General features: G+C 41.5%; 1 protein-coding gene across 1 annotated transcript in view; it reads right to left on the bottom strand.

The window, feature by feature from the left end:
- The window catches only part of LOC145390995 (arylsulfatase H-like), a 163,273-nt gene that overhangs the window by 71,938 nt on the left and 75,247 nt on the right, over nucleotides 1-16,088 (bottom strand). Inside the window, exon 6 of the mRNA XM_080265728.1 lies at nucleotides 301-533. Coding sequence (XP_080121854.1) covers nucleotides 301-533 — 233 coding nt within the window. The remainder of the gene's footprint in view (nucleotides 1-300; nucleotides 534-16,088) is intronic.

Here is a 16,088-nt window from a genome sequence, read left to right on the forward strand (position 1 = left end):
ATATGACACTGAAGTAATATACAAATGTAGATTATGACAGTATCGAAGCACTACAGCACAGTGGAAATATAAAGTGAATGAGGAGAGTGATGCAACACGAACGTACAACAGATATGTACTGTACGCTAAACATAGACAGTATGGCATTACTACAATACAGTAGAAGTACAGATGAAGACCGTATTACAGCCCGAGGACAGTCAAGAGATGTAAATGAAGACAGTAATGCAACAGTAAAGTGACAAGAAATGCACGTGAAGAGAGTAATACAAGGACAGCCAAACCAAGACATTTCCTCACCTGCCGTGTCGACTACGCCCTTTCCTGTACTTGGCGGAGAACATGGGCGTGTGAACGTGGCCAAAGGCGTGGAGAAGAAAGAAAGGTTGGTCACCGTAAGCGTGGGCGGTTATAAAGCGTATTGACTCTTCCACCAGCCTCTGCGATAACCCATCCAGTTCCAAAGGACGCTCAGCTACCCGGCCGTCACGAATCAGCAGGGAGTTGGAGTAGCTACCCAGCCATGATGATTTCTTTACGAGAGTAATTTATAGATGGCAACGATAGAAATATTGATCATGGTGACAATGATGATGATGATAAGGATGTTGATGACAGCCGTAACAAGAAAAAAAATGATAACAAAAAATGAAGATAAAATTACGAAGGTGTAGTTTTGCAGCCAATGACACGTATGCAAGGTCCTAATTTACCCATGATGGTAAAAATACTGACAGTGAATATCAAACATCTAACACTGATGAAGATAATGGTGAAGATAATGACAATAAAAAAAAAAGTGATGATTATGATAACCAGGGGTGCTGTGCAGCAGGGGCGCATAGGAGTGATGCCTCACCTCATTCTTCCATCACAGTTTGTTTCATTTAAGGGACCATACATATGAATGATAATCGTCAATATTTAGCATTATATTTGCTAGAGTAATATAAATTACTTTTCAGTGACATTTTTTTCTAGGAAGTGAAAACAATCTGTCTACCTTTCTATAATTCTATCTGTTTTTTGCCAGATGTCTTAATCCCGGAAGGGGTGGCAGCAGAACAAATCAACTCCACATCCCCACAAGAGAATATATATATATATATATATATATATATATATATATATATATATATATATATATATATATATATATTGTTACATAGCCTATGATTCATCATCCTTTGTGTAATTTCAACGCACAGTATGCTGCATGTTTGATCACGAGCGTGTTCTGCCTCAGTTCCCCCCTTCTACCGTTATAGTGGAGTAAGTCGTCATTTCTGGAGTTCAGACCAGGATTGTCAACTCTTTGTCCCCATGGCTTCATTTGCGCGTCCTTCTTACAAGTTGTATCAAGCTCTGCCGGCCCCTATATAATGAGCTCAGTCTCTGCATCAATGCCACTTAGATCTGCTCCTCATTTTGTTCACATCTCTGTCCTCCCCTGTACAGATATTATTATTGTGAGTGCTCAAGAAATCTCCAAACATCTAGCAGCTGTGTGTAATTTGAGTATAACTGTTGTTGCATTTTTTTCCTTGTACTGTATAGCATAAGGTGTTGATTTGTAGGCCTAGTGAGTTTTTTTTGTGGTTTGTACAAAGTTTTGCTATCAGCCATCATTAATAATAATTTGTATCTGTAATAATATATATCGCATTCACTGAGTATTATCTGGTATCTCATTTTATCAGGGCTGACTTAGATAAATTTACTCTTGCTAATTTCGTGTTAATAGAGGCTATTGCAGTTAACCATATATTTAACCTGTTTATTTGCCATTACATTATCCTTATGAGTCCTGAATGTTTTGTTGTTAGTTTGAGCATTAAACTTTAACTTGTAATTTTACCTAACTCTTTTGTTTTGAACCTGGAACTTTACGGGACAGTAGTGACTTTTAGTATTCTCACTTAAAGTGTACGTTATCTTTCTCTGTTCCGTAACATAAATTTGGTGACCTCATATCAGGATATTCAGGATATTATCATAAGGATATTGCTTGATATTTTGTGACTGTTACTTATTCATGATGTCTACTATTACTACACTTGATGAAGCCAAAGATTTTTTATCAAATGTGCAAACAGTGTGTGATATAGAAAACAGAACAAAGAATGAACTTAAGCTTGTTGCTCAACAATTGGGAATTGCTGTTCGCTCTCATCATTCTAAAGATCAAATTGTTGACATGATTAATGAAAGCTTGTTTAATGTAACTCCTCCAAATGAGCAACCGCAGATTGAATTAGCTAAGTTACAGCTAGCCCTGCAGGAGTCTCGTGTTAAGGAGGCTGAATTTCAAGCACGTGCTAAGGAGGCTGAGTCTCAGGCTAAGGAGGCGGAATCTCAGGTTCGGATTCAGGAGGCACAGATACAGGCTCAGGCACAAGTTGAACTTGCCAGGATTCAGGCAGACCATGAGTATCGCATGAATCAAGGTGGAACTGGATCATCTAGCTCTGATGATTTTGATGTGGCTAAAAATGTTAAACTTGTCCCTCCTTTTAATGAATCTGATTTAACAAAGTATTTTCAGTTGTTTGAGAGGGTAGCTACAGGTTTTAATTGGCCTAAGGAGTATTGGCCAGTACTCCTTCAAACTGTTCTCACCGGTAAAGCTCAAGTAACTTATGCATCTTTGCCTCAGGATCAGTCTGATAATTATGATGTAGTTAAGAGCTTGATTCTTAAGGCCTATGAGCTTGTTCCTGAAGCTTATAGAGTAAAATTTAGGACAACTTACAAGCAAGATAAGCAATCCCATGTTGAGTATGCAAAAATCAAAGAAGATTTGTTAGAGCAGTGGTTAAATTCTAAGAATGTGGATTCTGATTTTGACAAATTTAAGCAGATGATTTTGCTGGAGGACTTCAAAAGGTGCATTAGTAAAGATGTAAGCCTATATCTTGATGAGAAAAGAATAGATAATTTGTCTGATGCTGCAGTTTTAGCTGATGAGTATGTTCTCACTCACAAGAGATATTCTAGAGAAAAAGGGAAAGCTAAGAGTAAGTACGTTGCCTCTACTCAGAGTACAGGTAACAGGAAAGAGAATAAGGATGATGTTTCTCAGGAAGTAAATACCAGCTTCACCTCTAGATTTCAGAAAAGTAAATGTACTTATTGTAGTAAGCTTAGTCATACTACGGAGAAATGTTTCAGGAGACAGCGTGATGTGAACAAAAAGGAGTCTTTAAATATTCAGTCAATTGGTCTAGTGTCCACTCTTGAGAGTTCCCAGAATTCTTTAACTGAATTAACTGAACCTGCTTTGAGGGGTAACTTAAATTCTCATGATGAAGCTCCTCTTTTGAGCAGTAACATGGGTGACACTCTCAAGAGTTCATGTGCTAATTTCCTGTCTGATGGTTTTGTCAGTCCTCTGGACAGTAATGACAGGAAATCAGTTCAAATATATCGTGATACAGGTGCTTGCCAATCCCTTATGCTGACCAGTGTTCTAGGCTCTAATGTTAATTCCTCTGATGAAACTGTTACCTTACAAGGTGTAGGGAATAATTACTTCTCTGTCCCTCTGTGCAGAGTGAATTTAGAGTCTGGTTTTGTTAATGGTTCCGTTATGGTTGGGTTGGTTGAGACACTCCCAATGTCAGGTGTAACTTTCTTACTTGGAAATGATATTGGTGGAAGTCAAGTGTGTCCAGCTCCTCAGTTGTCTAGTGAGCCAGTGGCTGTGTCCCAGGATTGTGATGTCCCTGATGTGTTCCCTGCATGTGCTGTCACTAGGGCTAAGTCTAAAGTTACTGGTGATTTAGAGGATAATGATGATGATGATGTTATCCTAGCTGACACTTTTCTTGCTAATTTGGACCACTCACCAGATGAGGCAGTACCCCGTAGTGTTGATAATTTGTCTCGTCAAGAGTTGGTTGAGTTGCAGGTTGCTGACCCTGAGTTGAAAGGTCTAGCTAACTCTGCTTACAGTGAAGAAGAGTCAGCCGGTGCTTCTACTTGTTATTATGTAAAGTCAGGAGTACTTATGAGGAAGTGGAGACCCCCAACAGCATCAGCCGACTGTGAATGGGAGGTTGTACATCAAGTTGTCATCCCTCGTGTTTGTAGGCAGTATATCATTAGAGTGGCTCATGATTCCAGTTTGGCAGGACACCTTGGAGTGAGGAAGACTGTCGCACGCATTTTGAAACACTTCTACTGGCCAGGTATCTTCAGGGATGTTTCCTGGTATTGTAAGTCTTGTCACACCTGTCAAGTTGTGGGGAAGTGTAATCAGACCGAAAAGGTTGCACCTCTAGTTCCCATTCCTCCTTTTGAGGCGCCTTTCACCCATGTGTTGGTGGATATTGTGGGCCCTCTTCCTAAGACTTCTTCAGGATTTTCTTATGTGTTGACCATGATTGATATGGCTACTCGTTATCCTGAAGCCATTCCACTTAGAAACATCTCAGCAAAGAACGTGGTTAAGGAAATGCTAGGGTTCTTCACAAAGTTTGGTCTGCCCAAGGAGGTACAGTCAGACCGGGGAAGTAATTTCATGTCAAACGTTTTCAAGCAGTCTCTGAAAGAATTGGGCATCACCCAGATCACGTCTTCAGCTTACCATCCCCAGACCCAAGGAGCGTTGGAGAGATATCATCAAACACTCAAATCGATGCTCAAGAAATACTGTTTGGAACATCAGAAAGACTGGGATAAAGGTCTTCCATTCGTTGTGTTTGCCGCAAGAGAATCTCCAAATGAATCACTGGGCTTCTCACCTTTTGAACTACTGTATGGCCATGAAGTAAGAGGACCCCTTAAGTTACTCAAGGAATGCTGGCTGTCGGAGGAAGATGATGTCAACCTGCTGGAGTATGTGATGAAGTTCAAAAAACGGCTGTCCACTGCTTTACAGCTGGCGAGATAGAATTTAGGAGCTGCTCAGGAGAAGATGAGGACTTGGTATGATAAGAAGTCCAGGTTACGCCACTTTCAGCCAGGAGATCAGGTTTTGATTCTGCTACCAGTGCATGGGCAACCTCTTCAAGCCAAGTTTAGTGGTCCTTATTTCGTGGAGAAGAAACTCAGTGATGTCAACTATGTCATCGCCACACCAGATCGTAGAAAGAGCATGCAACTATGTCACATCAACATGCTAAAGTTATATCACAGGCGGGACGAAAATAATCCAGTCTGCACTGTAGCTGTTCCACCCGAGTCTACAAGTGAAGTTCTCCCATGCAGCATGAGCCTGAGTGATAGTTTGGGGAAGAATCCTGATATCATGAATGATCTCCAGACTAAGCTTTCTCATCTACCTCCCAAGGAAAGGCAGGAGTTTTCGGCATTACTGCAGGAGTACCCGCAAGTGTTCCGTGCTACTCCAGGAAGAACTACTGTGTTGATGCATGATGTCGAGGTTGGAGAGGCAAAGCCAATTAAACTGCCTCCTTACCGTGTGAACCCAGTGAAAGTTCCTCTCATCCAGAAGGAGCTTGGCTACCTGTTGGACCACAAGATGATTGAGCCCTGTCAGAGCGAGTGGAGTTCTCCTGTCACTCTAGTCCCTAAGCCAGGTGGGTCACAGAGGCTTTGCATCGACTACAGACGTGTTAATCAGATAACTAAAACAGACACTTACCCTCTCCCTCGTGTGGAAGATTGCATAGACAAGATCGGAAAGGCTAGGTACATAAGTAAGTTTGATTTGTTAAAGGGATACTGGCAAGTACCTATGACTGAACGTGCTAGGGAGATCTCATGTTTTGTAACACTAGGAAAGGCTTTTGCATGTTCTGTAATGCCGTATGGTATGAAGAATGCACCAGCCACTTTTCAGAAGCTCATGAATGTTGTAACAGAGGGTTTGGCAGGGTGTGTTGTTTATATTGATGATGTATTAATCTTCAGTGACAACTGGAAAGATCACCTATGCCATGTCAGTAAATTTCTTGAGCGTTTGGTTCATGCTAATCTTGTAGCTAATTTATCAAAGTGTGAGTTTGGTCAAGCTAAAGTTCAGTACCTCGGGTACGTAATTGGTGATGGACATGTTGCACCACCAGCAGCTAAGGTTCAGGTTATAAGTGATCTTCCCAGACCTAAAAGTAGGAAAGAGCTACAAAGATTTTTGGGAATGGTAGGTTATTACAGGAGATTTGTTCTTAACTTTTTCTATTCTTGTATCACCACTTACAGACCTACTGAAAAAGGGAGTTAAATTTGTTTGGACCGATAACTGTGAATCCTCTTTTCAACAAACTTAAAGCTATTCTATTAAGTCAGCCAGTGCTCGCTACTCCAAATTTTGCTAAGCCTTTTAAGATGGCTGTTGATGCAAGTGATACAGGAGCTGGGGCTGTTTTGCTGCAAGAGGATGATCAGGGTATTGAACATCCTGTATCTTATTACAGTAAGAAGTTCACTCCACCTCAAAAGAACTACTCAACTATTGAGAAAGAGCTTTTGGCCTTGATTTTGGGTTTACAGCAGTTTTCATTTTATTTGTGTTCTGGTTTTGACCCCATAGTCATTTATACCGATCACAACCCACTGAAATTCCTTAGTAAGTTTAAAGATAAAAATCAGAGATTGACAAGATGGAGTCTACTTCTTCAGGAGTATTCATTAGACATACAACATGTCAAGGGGAAAGAAAATGTTATTGCAGATTGCTTATCTAGACTTTAGACAGATTGTTTTAGAGTAATAAGAAATTTCCTTTGTAAATTTCTTTTTCTTTGTGGGGAGGTGTTACATAGCCTATGATTTTATCATCCTTTGTGTAATTTTAACGCACAGTATGCAGCATGTTTGATCACGAGCGTGTTCTGCCTCAGTTCCCCCCTTCTACCGTTATAGTAGAGTAAGTCGTCATTTCTGGAGTTCAGACCAGGATTGTCAACTCTTTGTCCCCATGGCTTCATTTGCGCGTCCTTCTTACAAGTTGTATCAAGCTCTGCCGGCCCCTATATAATGAGCTCAGTCTCTGCATCATTGCCACTTAGATCTGCTCCTCATTTTGTTCACATCTCTGTCCTCCCCTGTACAGATATTATTATTGTGAGTGCTCAAGAAATCTCCAAACATCTAGCAGCTGTGTGTAATTTGAGTATAACTGTTGTTGCATTTTTTTCCTTGTACTGTATAGCATAAGGTGTTGATTTGTAGGCCTAGTGAGTTTTTTTTGTGGTTTGTGTAAAGTTTTGCTATCAGCCATCTTTAATAATAATTTGTATCTGTAATAATATATCTCGCATTCACTGAGTATTATCTGGTATCTCATTTTATCAGGGCTGACTTAGATAAATTTACTCTTGCTAATTTCGTGTTAATAGAGGCTATTGCAGTTAACCATATATTTAACCTGTTTATTTGCCATTACATTATCCTTATGAGTCCTGAATGTTTTGTTGTTAGTTTGAGCATTAAACTTTAACTTGTAATTTTACCTAACTCTTTTTTTTTAACCTGGAACTTTACGGGACAGTAGTGACTCTTAGTATTCTCACTTAAAGTGTACGTTATCTTTCTCTGTTCCGTAACAATATATATATATATATATATATATATATATATATATATATATATATTTATATATAATACAAACACACACACATAAGAACGGTGGGCAACGATGGCCGTCTCTAAGCGGACCAAGCTTTGTCAGTGACCGGAAGTGATTTTCGACACTAAAAGTTATTTTTAGATGGAAGTACTCCAGTGCAACATGCCACCCAAGAATCATGGCCCTGGCTTAATAATCTTTGGAGCCTTAGCATTTCGCCTGAGCAAGGTCGTAATTTTAATGCTTTTCACATTTTCTGCACTTGATGACCTTTGACCCTTGTCCTGGCGGATGTAGGTCATGACTATACGAAAAACACTTATAGTACTCATCAGCGTCTATGAGTATGCAATGTTTCTTTCGATTCCATCCACCCATCGTGGAGCTAAGGAACTTGAAATTCGTAGAATGGCACACCAGAGGTACAACTTCTAGGTGGTGCTGCAAAACGACTAGAAGTGTTTCGACACTCATTTTTTTACTGAAGTACTCTAGTGCAACATTCCACCCAAGAATCATGGCCCTGGCTTAATAATCTTCGGAGCCTTAGCATTTCAATCGAGCATAATTGTGATTTTAGCTATTTTCACCGGTTTTACATTCAATGACTTATGCTCCTTGACCTGGCCAATGTTGCACATAGGTGACAGTAGAAATTTGTAGTTCTAGTCAAGCCTATAAGGACGCAAACTTTCATTCATTTCTATCGAGCCACCAAGGAATTGTGGGGGCATTTTTATGAACTGGTACTGGTTGCTCGAGATGCTGAGACCAGCTTTCACAGGGTTGCCACTTGGGAAGTAGAGGAGAGAGAAGGGAAAAGATGGCACATTTCAGATAGGGAACGACCTCAAGACTACACATAAGGATGTCAGAGTTTTCCGCTCCCATTAGTAATGCTTCTACAGCTCAAAACGTGAAAAGTGCGAAAAAAGTGGTTTTTCAGCCGTTGCCAGGCAACGAATGGTTGCCAAGCAACCAAATCCTAGCGGACACAACTAGGTCATAGGCTGGTCATTGTCTCCAAGTTTGGCTGGGTTCGGTCAATTCTGAAGGGTAGAAGTGCCTGCCACAATTAAACAAAAAAGAATACAAGAAAGAAAATGCGACTAACAAGAAGGGCAGCATGGAGCTGGCCTATACATACATATATATATATATATATATATATATATATATATATATATAGATATATATATATATCCAGTGGTAAAATCCTACTACTACCTAATGCGTCCGTGGGTGGTGGATAGAGGAATGTCTGGCAGATGTACAAGGCACCATCTTAGACAGGAGAGACCATGGGACCCCCTATAGATATATAGGGCTCAACCGAATATACCGAATAGAGATAGCACAATAAAATTACACCTTACCAGAATATATGTGGCAGAGAGGTGCGACTGTTTGCCACAATTTCCCTAGCCATACATGAATTCTACTGTTTCACAGTCGGACCATCGTCTACTAAAGGTCCAACCACACTGCCTCCTCTTCTTTCGGGCAGTGTGCCACAGAAAGTGAGTAGGCAGTTCATAGACTGGGACATTAAACAATCTGAGGTTCATGAATATCAACACATACAGTGTAGGAAGCCTCACAGAAGATTACAAACTTGATACCTTAACCCTTTAACCGCGGGTATTGTTTTGGTCTGACTGTCCTCTCCCGTGGGGGTTTCAGCCAAATGTAAACAAACCTTTAAACCTTAATAACTCTGCACAGAATAAAGCTAGAGAAAAAAATAAGGTACCATTAGAAAGTACTAACCTTCAGCTTTCCATTGATGTAGGTTTCATGACTTTGTTGACTTTCACAGGACGGGCAGAGCCATTAGAAGTGAGGGGTGTGAAATAACCATTTTACGCCCCACACACCAGTACCAAATGCCAACCACTCCCTCATAATAGTAATATAAACATATATGAACACTGTACATACGATAAACACCCACTCTCTGTTCACTGAGGTAGGTAAAAGGCACTTCACTGCGGCTGCGCCTCACTTCACTGCGGCGTCACCCGCTCACTGACGTTTCAGGTGATCTTTTCATTATTTCTAACTTCTAATATTATTTTACATATAATCTGGGCAATATACATTATATTTACACTGCACTTATTACTATATTGCGTCACTGTCGCATCACAGAATTACACAAGTGCCGCAGCATTACACAAGTGCCGCAGATTCTCTTATTACAATATCACTTATTATACTGGCCAATATTTACATTTTTTCTAGGCAAAATATCCCTTATTACTACATTATCCATTATACAATTATTGGTAAAGCACGTCACTGTCGCATCACTATATATCACTGTCACTTTCAGTATTTACTCAGAGAGTGGTACTCGGCAAAGCACGGAGTTACACATAGAGCGACTTGGCATTCCAGGCAATGGTGTGTGCTCATTTTTCTCGTCCGAGGCCTCCGTGTGGTGTTATGACATACTCTGCAGCGGCCCTGTGACAACCTGCCGCCTGCTGTAAGAGGCAATTTCACAAGCTGGTGCCGGCTCATGTAATTGCGGCACTCAAGACGGTCAGGTTGTGTGTCAGAGTGTTGCCTCGGGATCAATGCCGTCACCTGACCAAATCGTGCAAGCAGCTGCTGCACGACAGTCTTGGAAAACTGTCTCAGTGATGGTTGCCTTATGCCCCCGACTTGTGTCTTGTAGAGAATGAAGGCGCTGAGCATGCACATATTGAGCATGTGCAGGCAAGCCTTCCTGTACCATTGGGTGTTTCTCCTGAGACAGTCGATTTCGCCAATCATCATATCAGACTTATCAACAAGTCTCATATTGACATTGTAATCAATGACAGCATCAGGCTTCATGATTGGCTCTCCCATCCTGTAGCTGACCTTCCCAGTTCTCTGCAATTCCCCCTTGTGGATGGTGCTGATCATATTCACGACCTTCTTGTCATGCCACCTGATCGCCAGAAGCTTGTCTGACTTCTTCAGATGCACATCTCCCTTGGATGATGATGATGCTTCTGGGAAACTTGGCCACTCTTTCCTATAGCTCCGTACAGTGCCAACAGTGCCAATGCCGTGTTCAGCCAGGTATTTGGAGAGTTTCGGTGCTGTGTAGTAATTGTCTGTGTACAGCACATGATTACCACCAAAATACCTCTCCATCAGCACTTTTACAACGGAGCCAGAGAAGCGAAGGGGGTCTTTCCTGTTCACGTCCATTGTACTAGCAGAGTAGATGACAAAATCCAGGATATACCCCGTCTCACAGTCACACAGCACAAAGAACTTTATCCCAAAGCGGTGGCGTTTGCTGGGGATGTACTGCATGAATTTGAGACGTCCTCTGAACAATACCAGGGATTCATCTATGACGACTTTCTGCATAGGCCGGAAAAATCGCATAAATCGATCCCTAATCCTGTTGAGAAAATCCCTCACTTTCCACAAAGGGTCAGTTTGGGACGGGTTTGCATTGTCAGTGAAGTGCAGGTATCCTAGCAGCTGTCGGAACCGATCCCGTGACATATACTTCCCGAATATTGGGATAGTAGTAATGTCATCCACGAGCCAGTACTCCTCCAACTCATGTCTCTTTATATGGGGCATCAGAAACATTAGTGCAAAAAACACATACAGCTCTCTGATTCCGACAGGCAACCACGACACTTGCTTTGGTGAGCCAATAGGTCCCAGCCCTTCTGCTGCACACTGAGCTGCATACCTATTGGTCTCATTGCCGACATGCTGCACGATTTCATCATCCATGAAGGCCAGGAAGTAGTCCACAAAGTCATCTCCTGCGTTGCATGGAAAGGCAGGCTGTATTCCAGCATTTGTCATATCAAACGGCGGATTGTGTGGCTGAAAATCTGCACCGTCAGACCAAACAAATGCATCAACCTTCCCTGTGCGTGGTTCAGTGGAAGTGGCAGGTTGCATTGCACTCGTTTCCCCGTGAGAAGGAGCTGAGGTGGAGGCAATGGGTGAGGCAATGGGTGAGGCAGGAGGTGAAGCAGGAGGCTAGCGGGAGGGGGGTGAGTGTGGGGGCGGTGAGTGGGGGGGTGGCGAGGGTGAGGGAGCTGAGCGGGGGGCAGGCGGGGGGGTTTCTGACCTGGTGCGTGGTGAAACTTGACCCTTTCTTCCCTGCTTATCACCTCGCTTATCACCTCGCTTATCGCCCAGCTTTGCCCTCCAACTACCATGCATTCCCTTTGTTCTAGGCCGGCCTGCCCTGCCTGCACGGCCTGCATGTCCTGCCTTCCCTCACTTTGCAGGCTCTGGGAATTCGTATTCCTCAGATGATGTAGACTGAGGAGAGGGCACAGCAGATGATGATGATGATGTGAGGGCAATAGGGCTAGGGGAACGGGAAATTGATGGGAAATGCTTACTAGGGCCTGGTGTGGGAGACGTAAGTCTGCGCTTCACTCCCTTCCCACGTGCAATACCAGTTTTGCCCATAGGCGCCTTCCCTTTCCCAGAGTAAGTTGGGGGTGGTGGGGGGGAAACAACACGATCACTTTCATCACTGTCACTCTCAATGGAAAAGGGTTCGCCACCAATCACTGCCAAATCGTCACTGCTTGCTGTGAGTGTGTCACTTTCACTGCCACAATCAAGAGTAGTACTTACAGTTTTGTCTAGCTCATTTCTAATTTCAGGAGTGCTCAACCCCTTCTGCCTCGCCGTCGGCAGTTCCTTCACCGGTGTAGAGGTAGAAGGCACACTAGCACTAATCACTTTCGAGGAGGAAGCGAGCGACGATGAGTCGGGACGGAGCGCCATTCTCACGCACAGAGCTGGACAGATACTGACTGATGCGGGTCAGGGCAGGGGTGGGGGGGACCCCCTCGGGGTTGGAGTAGGGGTGTGGGATGGCTGGCGTGAAAGAACTCGACAGCTACTCTTGCGTGAGACACTTTGCGCGCAGGAAAAACGCGCGGTGTTCAAAATATTCATGATCATTCCAGAATGACACCTGCGGTTTGGTCCAGTTTTGTCAATGTCATTCTGGAATGACACCCGCGGTTAAAGGGTTAATGACTGAGTATATCCATCTATCTATCTATCCACCAATATGCCTGTTTATCCATCTATCAGTCAATCAATCAATCAGTCAATCAGCCTATCTATCTATCTATCTGTCTATCTATCTATAGCTATATCTATCTATCTATCTACATCTATATCTATCTATCTATAGCAATAGATAGATAGATATATAGATACCTATATATATATATATATATATATATATATATATATATATATATATATGCATACATAATAAAGCTATGAATGTTTCTGTCTGTCTGTATCTTTGTTCATTTCTTTTACGAAAATGGTAATAGACATTCATTTTGCATTAGATCGTGGTAAGTATATGAAACGTCTGGAAAAGATTTAACTGGTGATCGCACACGACGCGTCTGCGCGAAATTCTCGGAAATAGCCGAAAGTAAGAACAAAAAAAAAATCGACTTTTAAGTCAGAAATGGCCACTGTGGACCCAATAATGGTATGGAAACAAAGATAATGGTATTTGCAAACAATTTTTGATAGAAAAGCTATTAGTTAGTCCCGCAAATTTTTGCTGGCAAGCACTAGTTCATATACACAGGGTGTCCCAGGAGGAAAAGTCAATTTAGGGGAATCATAGATGGGAGTATTCTAACCAGGAAATTTTATAAAAACATTTGTCCACATCTTAACTATTATGGAGCTACAATTACTGTTGACCCTATGGGAGAGAATGGTCTTCTTCATAATTCGGCCATTAAGTCATTAATAATATTGTAGTTTCATAATGGTTCAGATTTGGACATATGTTGACATAGTATTTTTTGCTTAGAATACCCTCCTTTCTCATTTCCCAAAGTTATGCCCTTTCCTCTAGGAACACCCTGTATAATATATACTTGTAGCCACATATATATATATATATATATATATATATATATATATATATATATATATATATATATATATATATATATATTGTTACGGAACAGAGAAAACTGTCCCGCAAAGTTCCAGGTTCAAAACAAAAGAGTTAGGTAAAATTATAAGTTAAAGTTTAATGCTCAAACTAACAACTAAACATTCAGGACTCATAAGGATAATGAAATGGCAAAAAGGTTACATATATGGTTAACTGCAATAGCCTCTAATAACACGAAATTAGCAAGAGTAAATTTATCTAAGTCAGCCCTGATAAAATGAGAAAACCGGATAATGCTCAGTGAATGCAAGATATATTATTACAGATACAAAATATTATCAATAATGGCTGACACTCAAAACACATAAATCACAAAAACCTAACTAGGCCTACGAATTAACACCTTATTCTATACAGTACAAGAAAAATGCAATAACACTTATATTCAAATTACACAGCTGCTAGATGGTTGGAGACTTCCTGAGCACTCACAATAATAACAACTGTACAGGGGAGGACAGAGATGTGAGCAAAATGAGGAGCACATCTAAGTGGCAATTAATGTAGAGACTGAGCTCATTATATAGGGGCCGGCAGAGCTTGATACAACTTGTAAGAAGGACGCGGAAATGAAGCCATAGGGAACAAAGAGTTGACAATCCTGCTCTGAACAACAGAAAGAACGACTTACTCTACTATAAGGGTAGAAGGGGGAAGTGAGGTAGAACACGCTCGTGATCAAACATGCAGCATACTGTACGTTAGAATTACACAAAGGATGATGAAATCATAGGCTATGTAACACCTCCCCACAAAGAAAAAGAAATTTACAAAGGATTTTTCTTATTACTCTAAAACAATCTGTCTAAAGTCTAGATAAACAATCTGCAATAACATTTTCTTTCCCCTTGACATGCTGTATGTCTAATGAATACTCCTGAAGAAGTAGACTCCATCTTGTCAATCTCTGATTTTTATCTTTAAACTTACTAAGGAATTTCAGTGGGTTATGATCGGTATAAATGACTATGGGGTCAAAACCAGAACACAAATAAAATGAAAAATGCTGTAAACCCAAAATCAAGGCCAAAAGCTCTTTCTCAATAGTTGAATAGTTCTTTTGAGGTGGAGTGAACTTCTTACTGTAATAAGATACAGGGTGTTCAATACCTTGATCATCCTCTTGCAGCAAAACAGCCCCAGCTCCTGTATCACTTGCGTCAACAGCCATCTTAAAAGGCTTAGCAAAATTTGGAGTAGCGAGCACTGGCTGACTTAATAGGATAGCTTTAAGTTTGGTGAAAGAGGATTCACAGTTATCGGTCCAGACAAATTTAACTCCCTTTTTCAGTAGGTCTGTAAGTGGTGATACAAGAATTGAAAAGTTAAGAACAAATCTCCTGTAATAACCTACAATTCCCAAAAATCATTGTAGCTCTTTCCTACTTTTAGGTCTGGGAAGATCACTTATAACCTGAACCTTAGCTGCTGGTGGTGCAACGTGTCCATTACCAATTACGTACCCAAGGTACTGAACTTTAGCTTGACCAAACTCACACTTTGATAAATTAGCTACAAGATTAGCCTGAACCAAATGCTCAAGAAATTTACTGACATGGCATAGGTGATCTTTCCAGTTGTCACTGAAGATTAATACATCATCAATATAAACAACACACCCTGCCAAACCCTCTGTTACAACATTCATGAGCTTCTGAAAAGTGGCTGGTGCATTCTTCATACCATATGGCATTGCAGAACATGCAAAAGTCTTTCCTAGTGTTACAAAACATGAGATCTCCCTAGCACGTTCAGTCATAGGTACTTGCCAGTATCCCTTTAACAAATCAAACTTACTTATGTACCTAGCCTTTCCGATCTTGTCTATGCAATCTTCCACACGAGGGAGAGGGTAAGTGTCTGTTTTGGTTATCTGATTAACACGTCTGTAGTCGATGCAAACCCGCTGTGACCCACCTGGCTTAGGGACTAGAGTGACAGGGAAACTCGACTCGCTCTGACAGGGCTCAATCATCTTGTGGTCCAACAGGTAGCCAAGCTCTTTCTGGATGAGAGGAACTTTCACTGGGTTCACACGGTAAGGAGGCAGTTTAATTGGTTTTGCGTCTCCAACATCGACATCATGCATCAAGACAGTGGTTCTTCCTGGAGTGGCACGGAACACTTGCAGGTACTCCTGCAGTAATGCCGAAAACTCCTGCCTTTCCTCGTGAGCTAGATGAGAAAGCTTAGTCTGGAGATCATTCATGATATCAGGATTCTTCCCCAAACTATCACTCAGGCTCATGCTGCATGGGAGAGCTTCACTTGCAGACTCGGGTGGAACAGCTACAGTGCAGACTGGGTTATTTTCGTCCCGCCTGTGATATAATTTAATCATGTTGATGTGACAAAGTTGCTTGTTCTTTCTACGATCTGGTGTGGCGATGACATAGTTGACATCACTGAGTTTCTTCTCCACGAAATAAGGACCACTAAACTTGGCTTGAAGAGGTTGCCCATGCACTGGTAGCAGAATCAAAACCTGATCTCCTGGCTGAAAGTGGCGTAACCTGGACTTCTTATCATACCAAGTCTTCATCTTCTCCTGAGCAGCTCCTAAAT

Source organism: Coenobita brevimanus, chromosome 16 (assembly GCF_032717465.1).
Source record: "Coenobita brevimanus isolate Jiangsu-jjx chromosome 16, ASM3271746v2, whole genome shotgun sequence".
Lineage (NCBI taxonomy): Eukaryota > Metazoa > Arthropoda > Malacostraca > Decapoda > Coenobitidae > Coenobita > Coenobita brevimanus.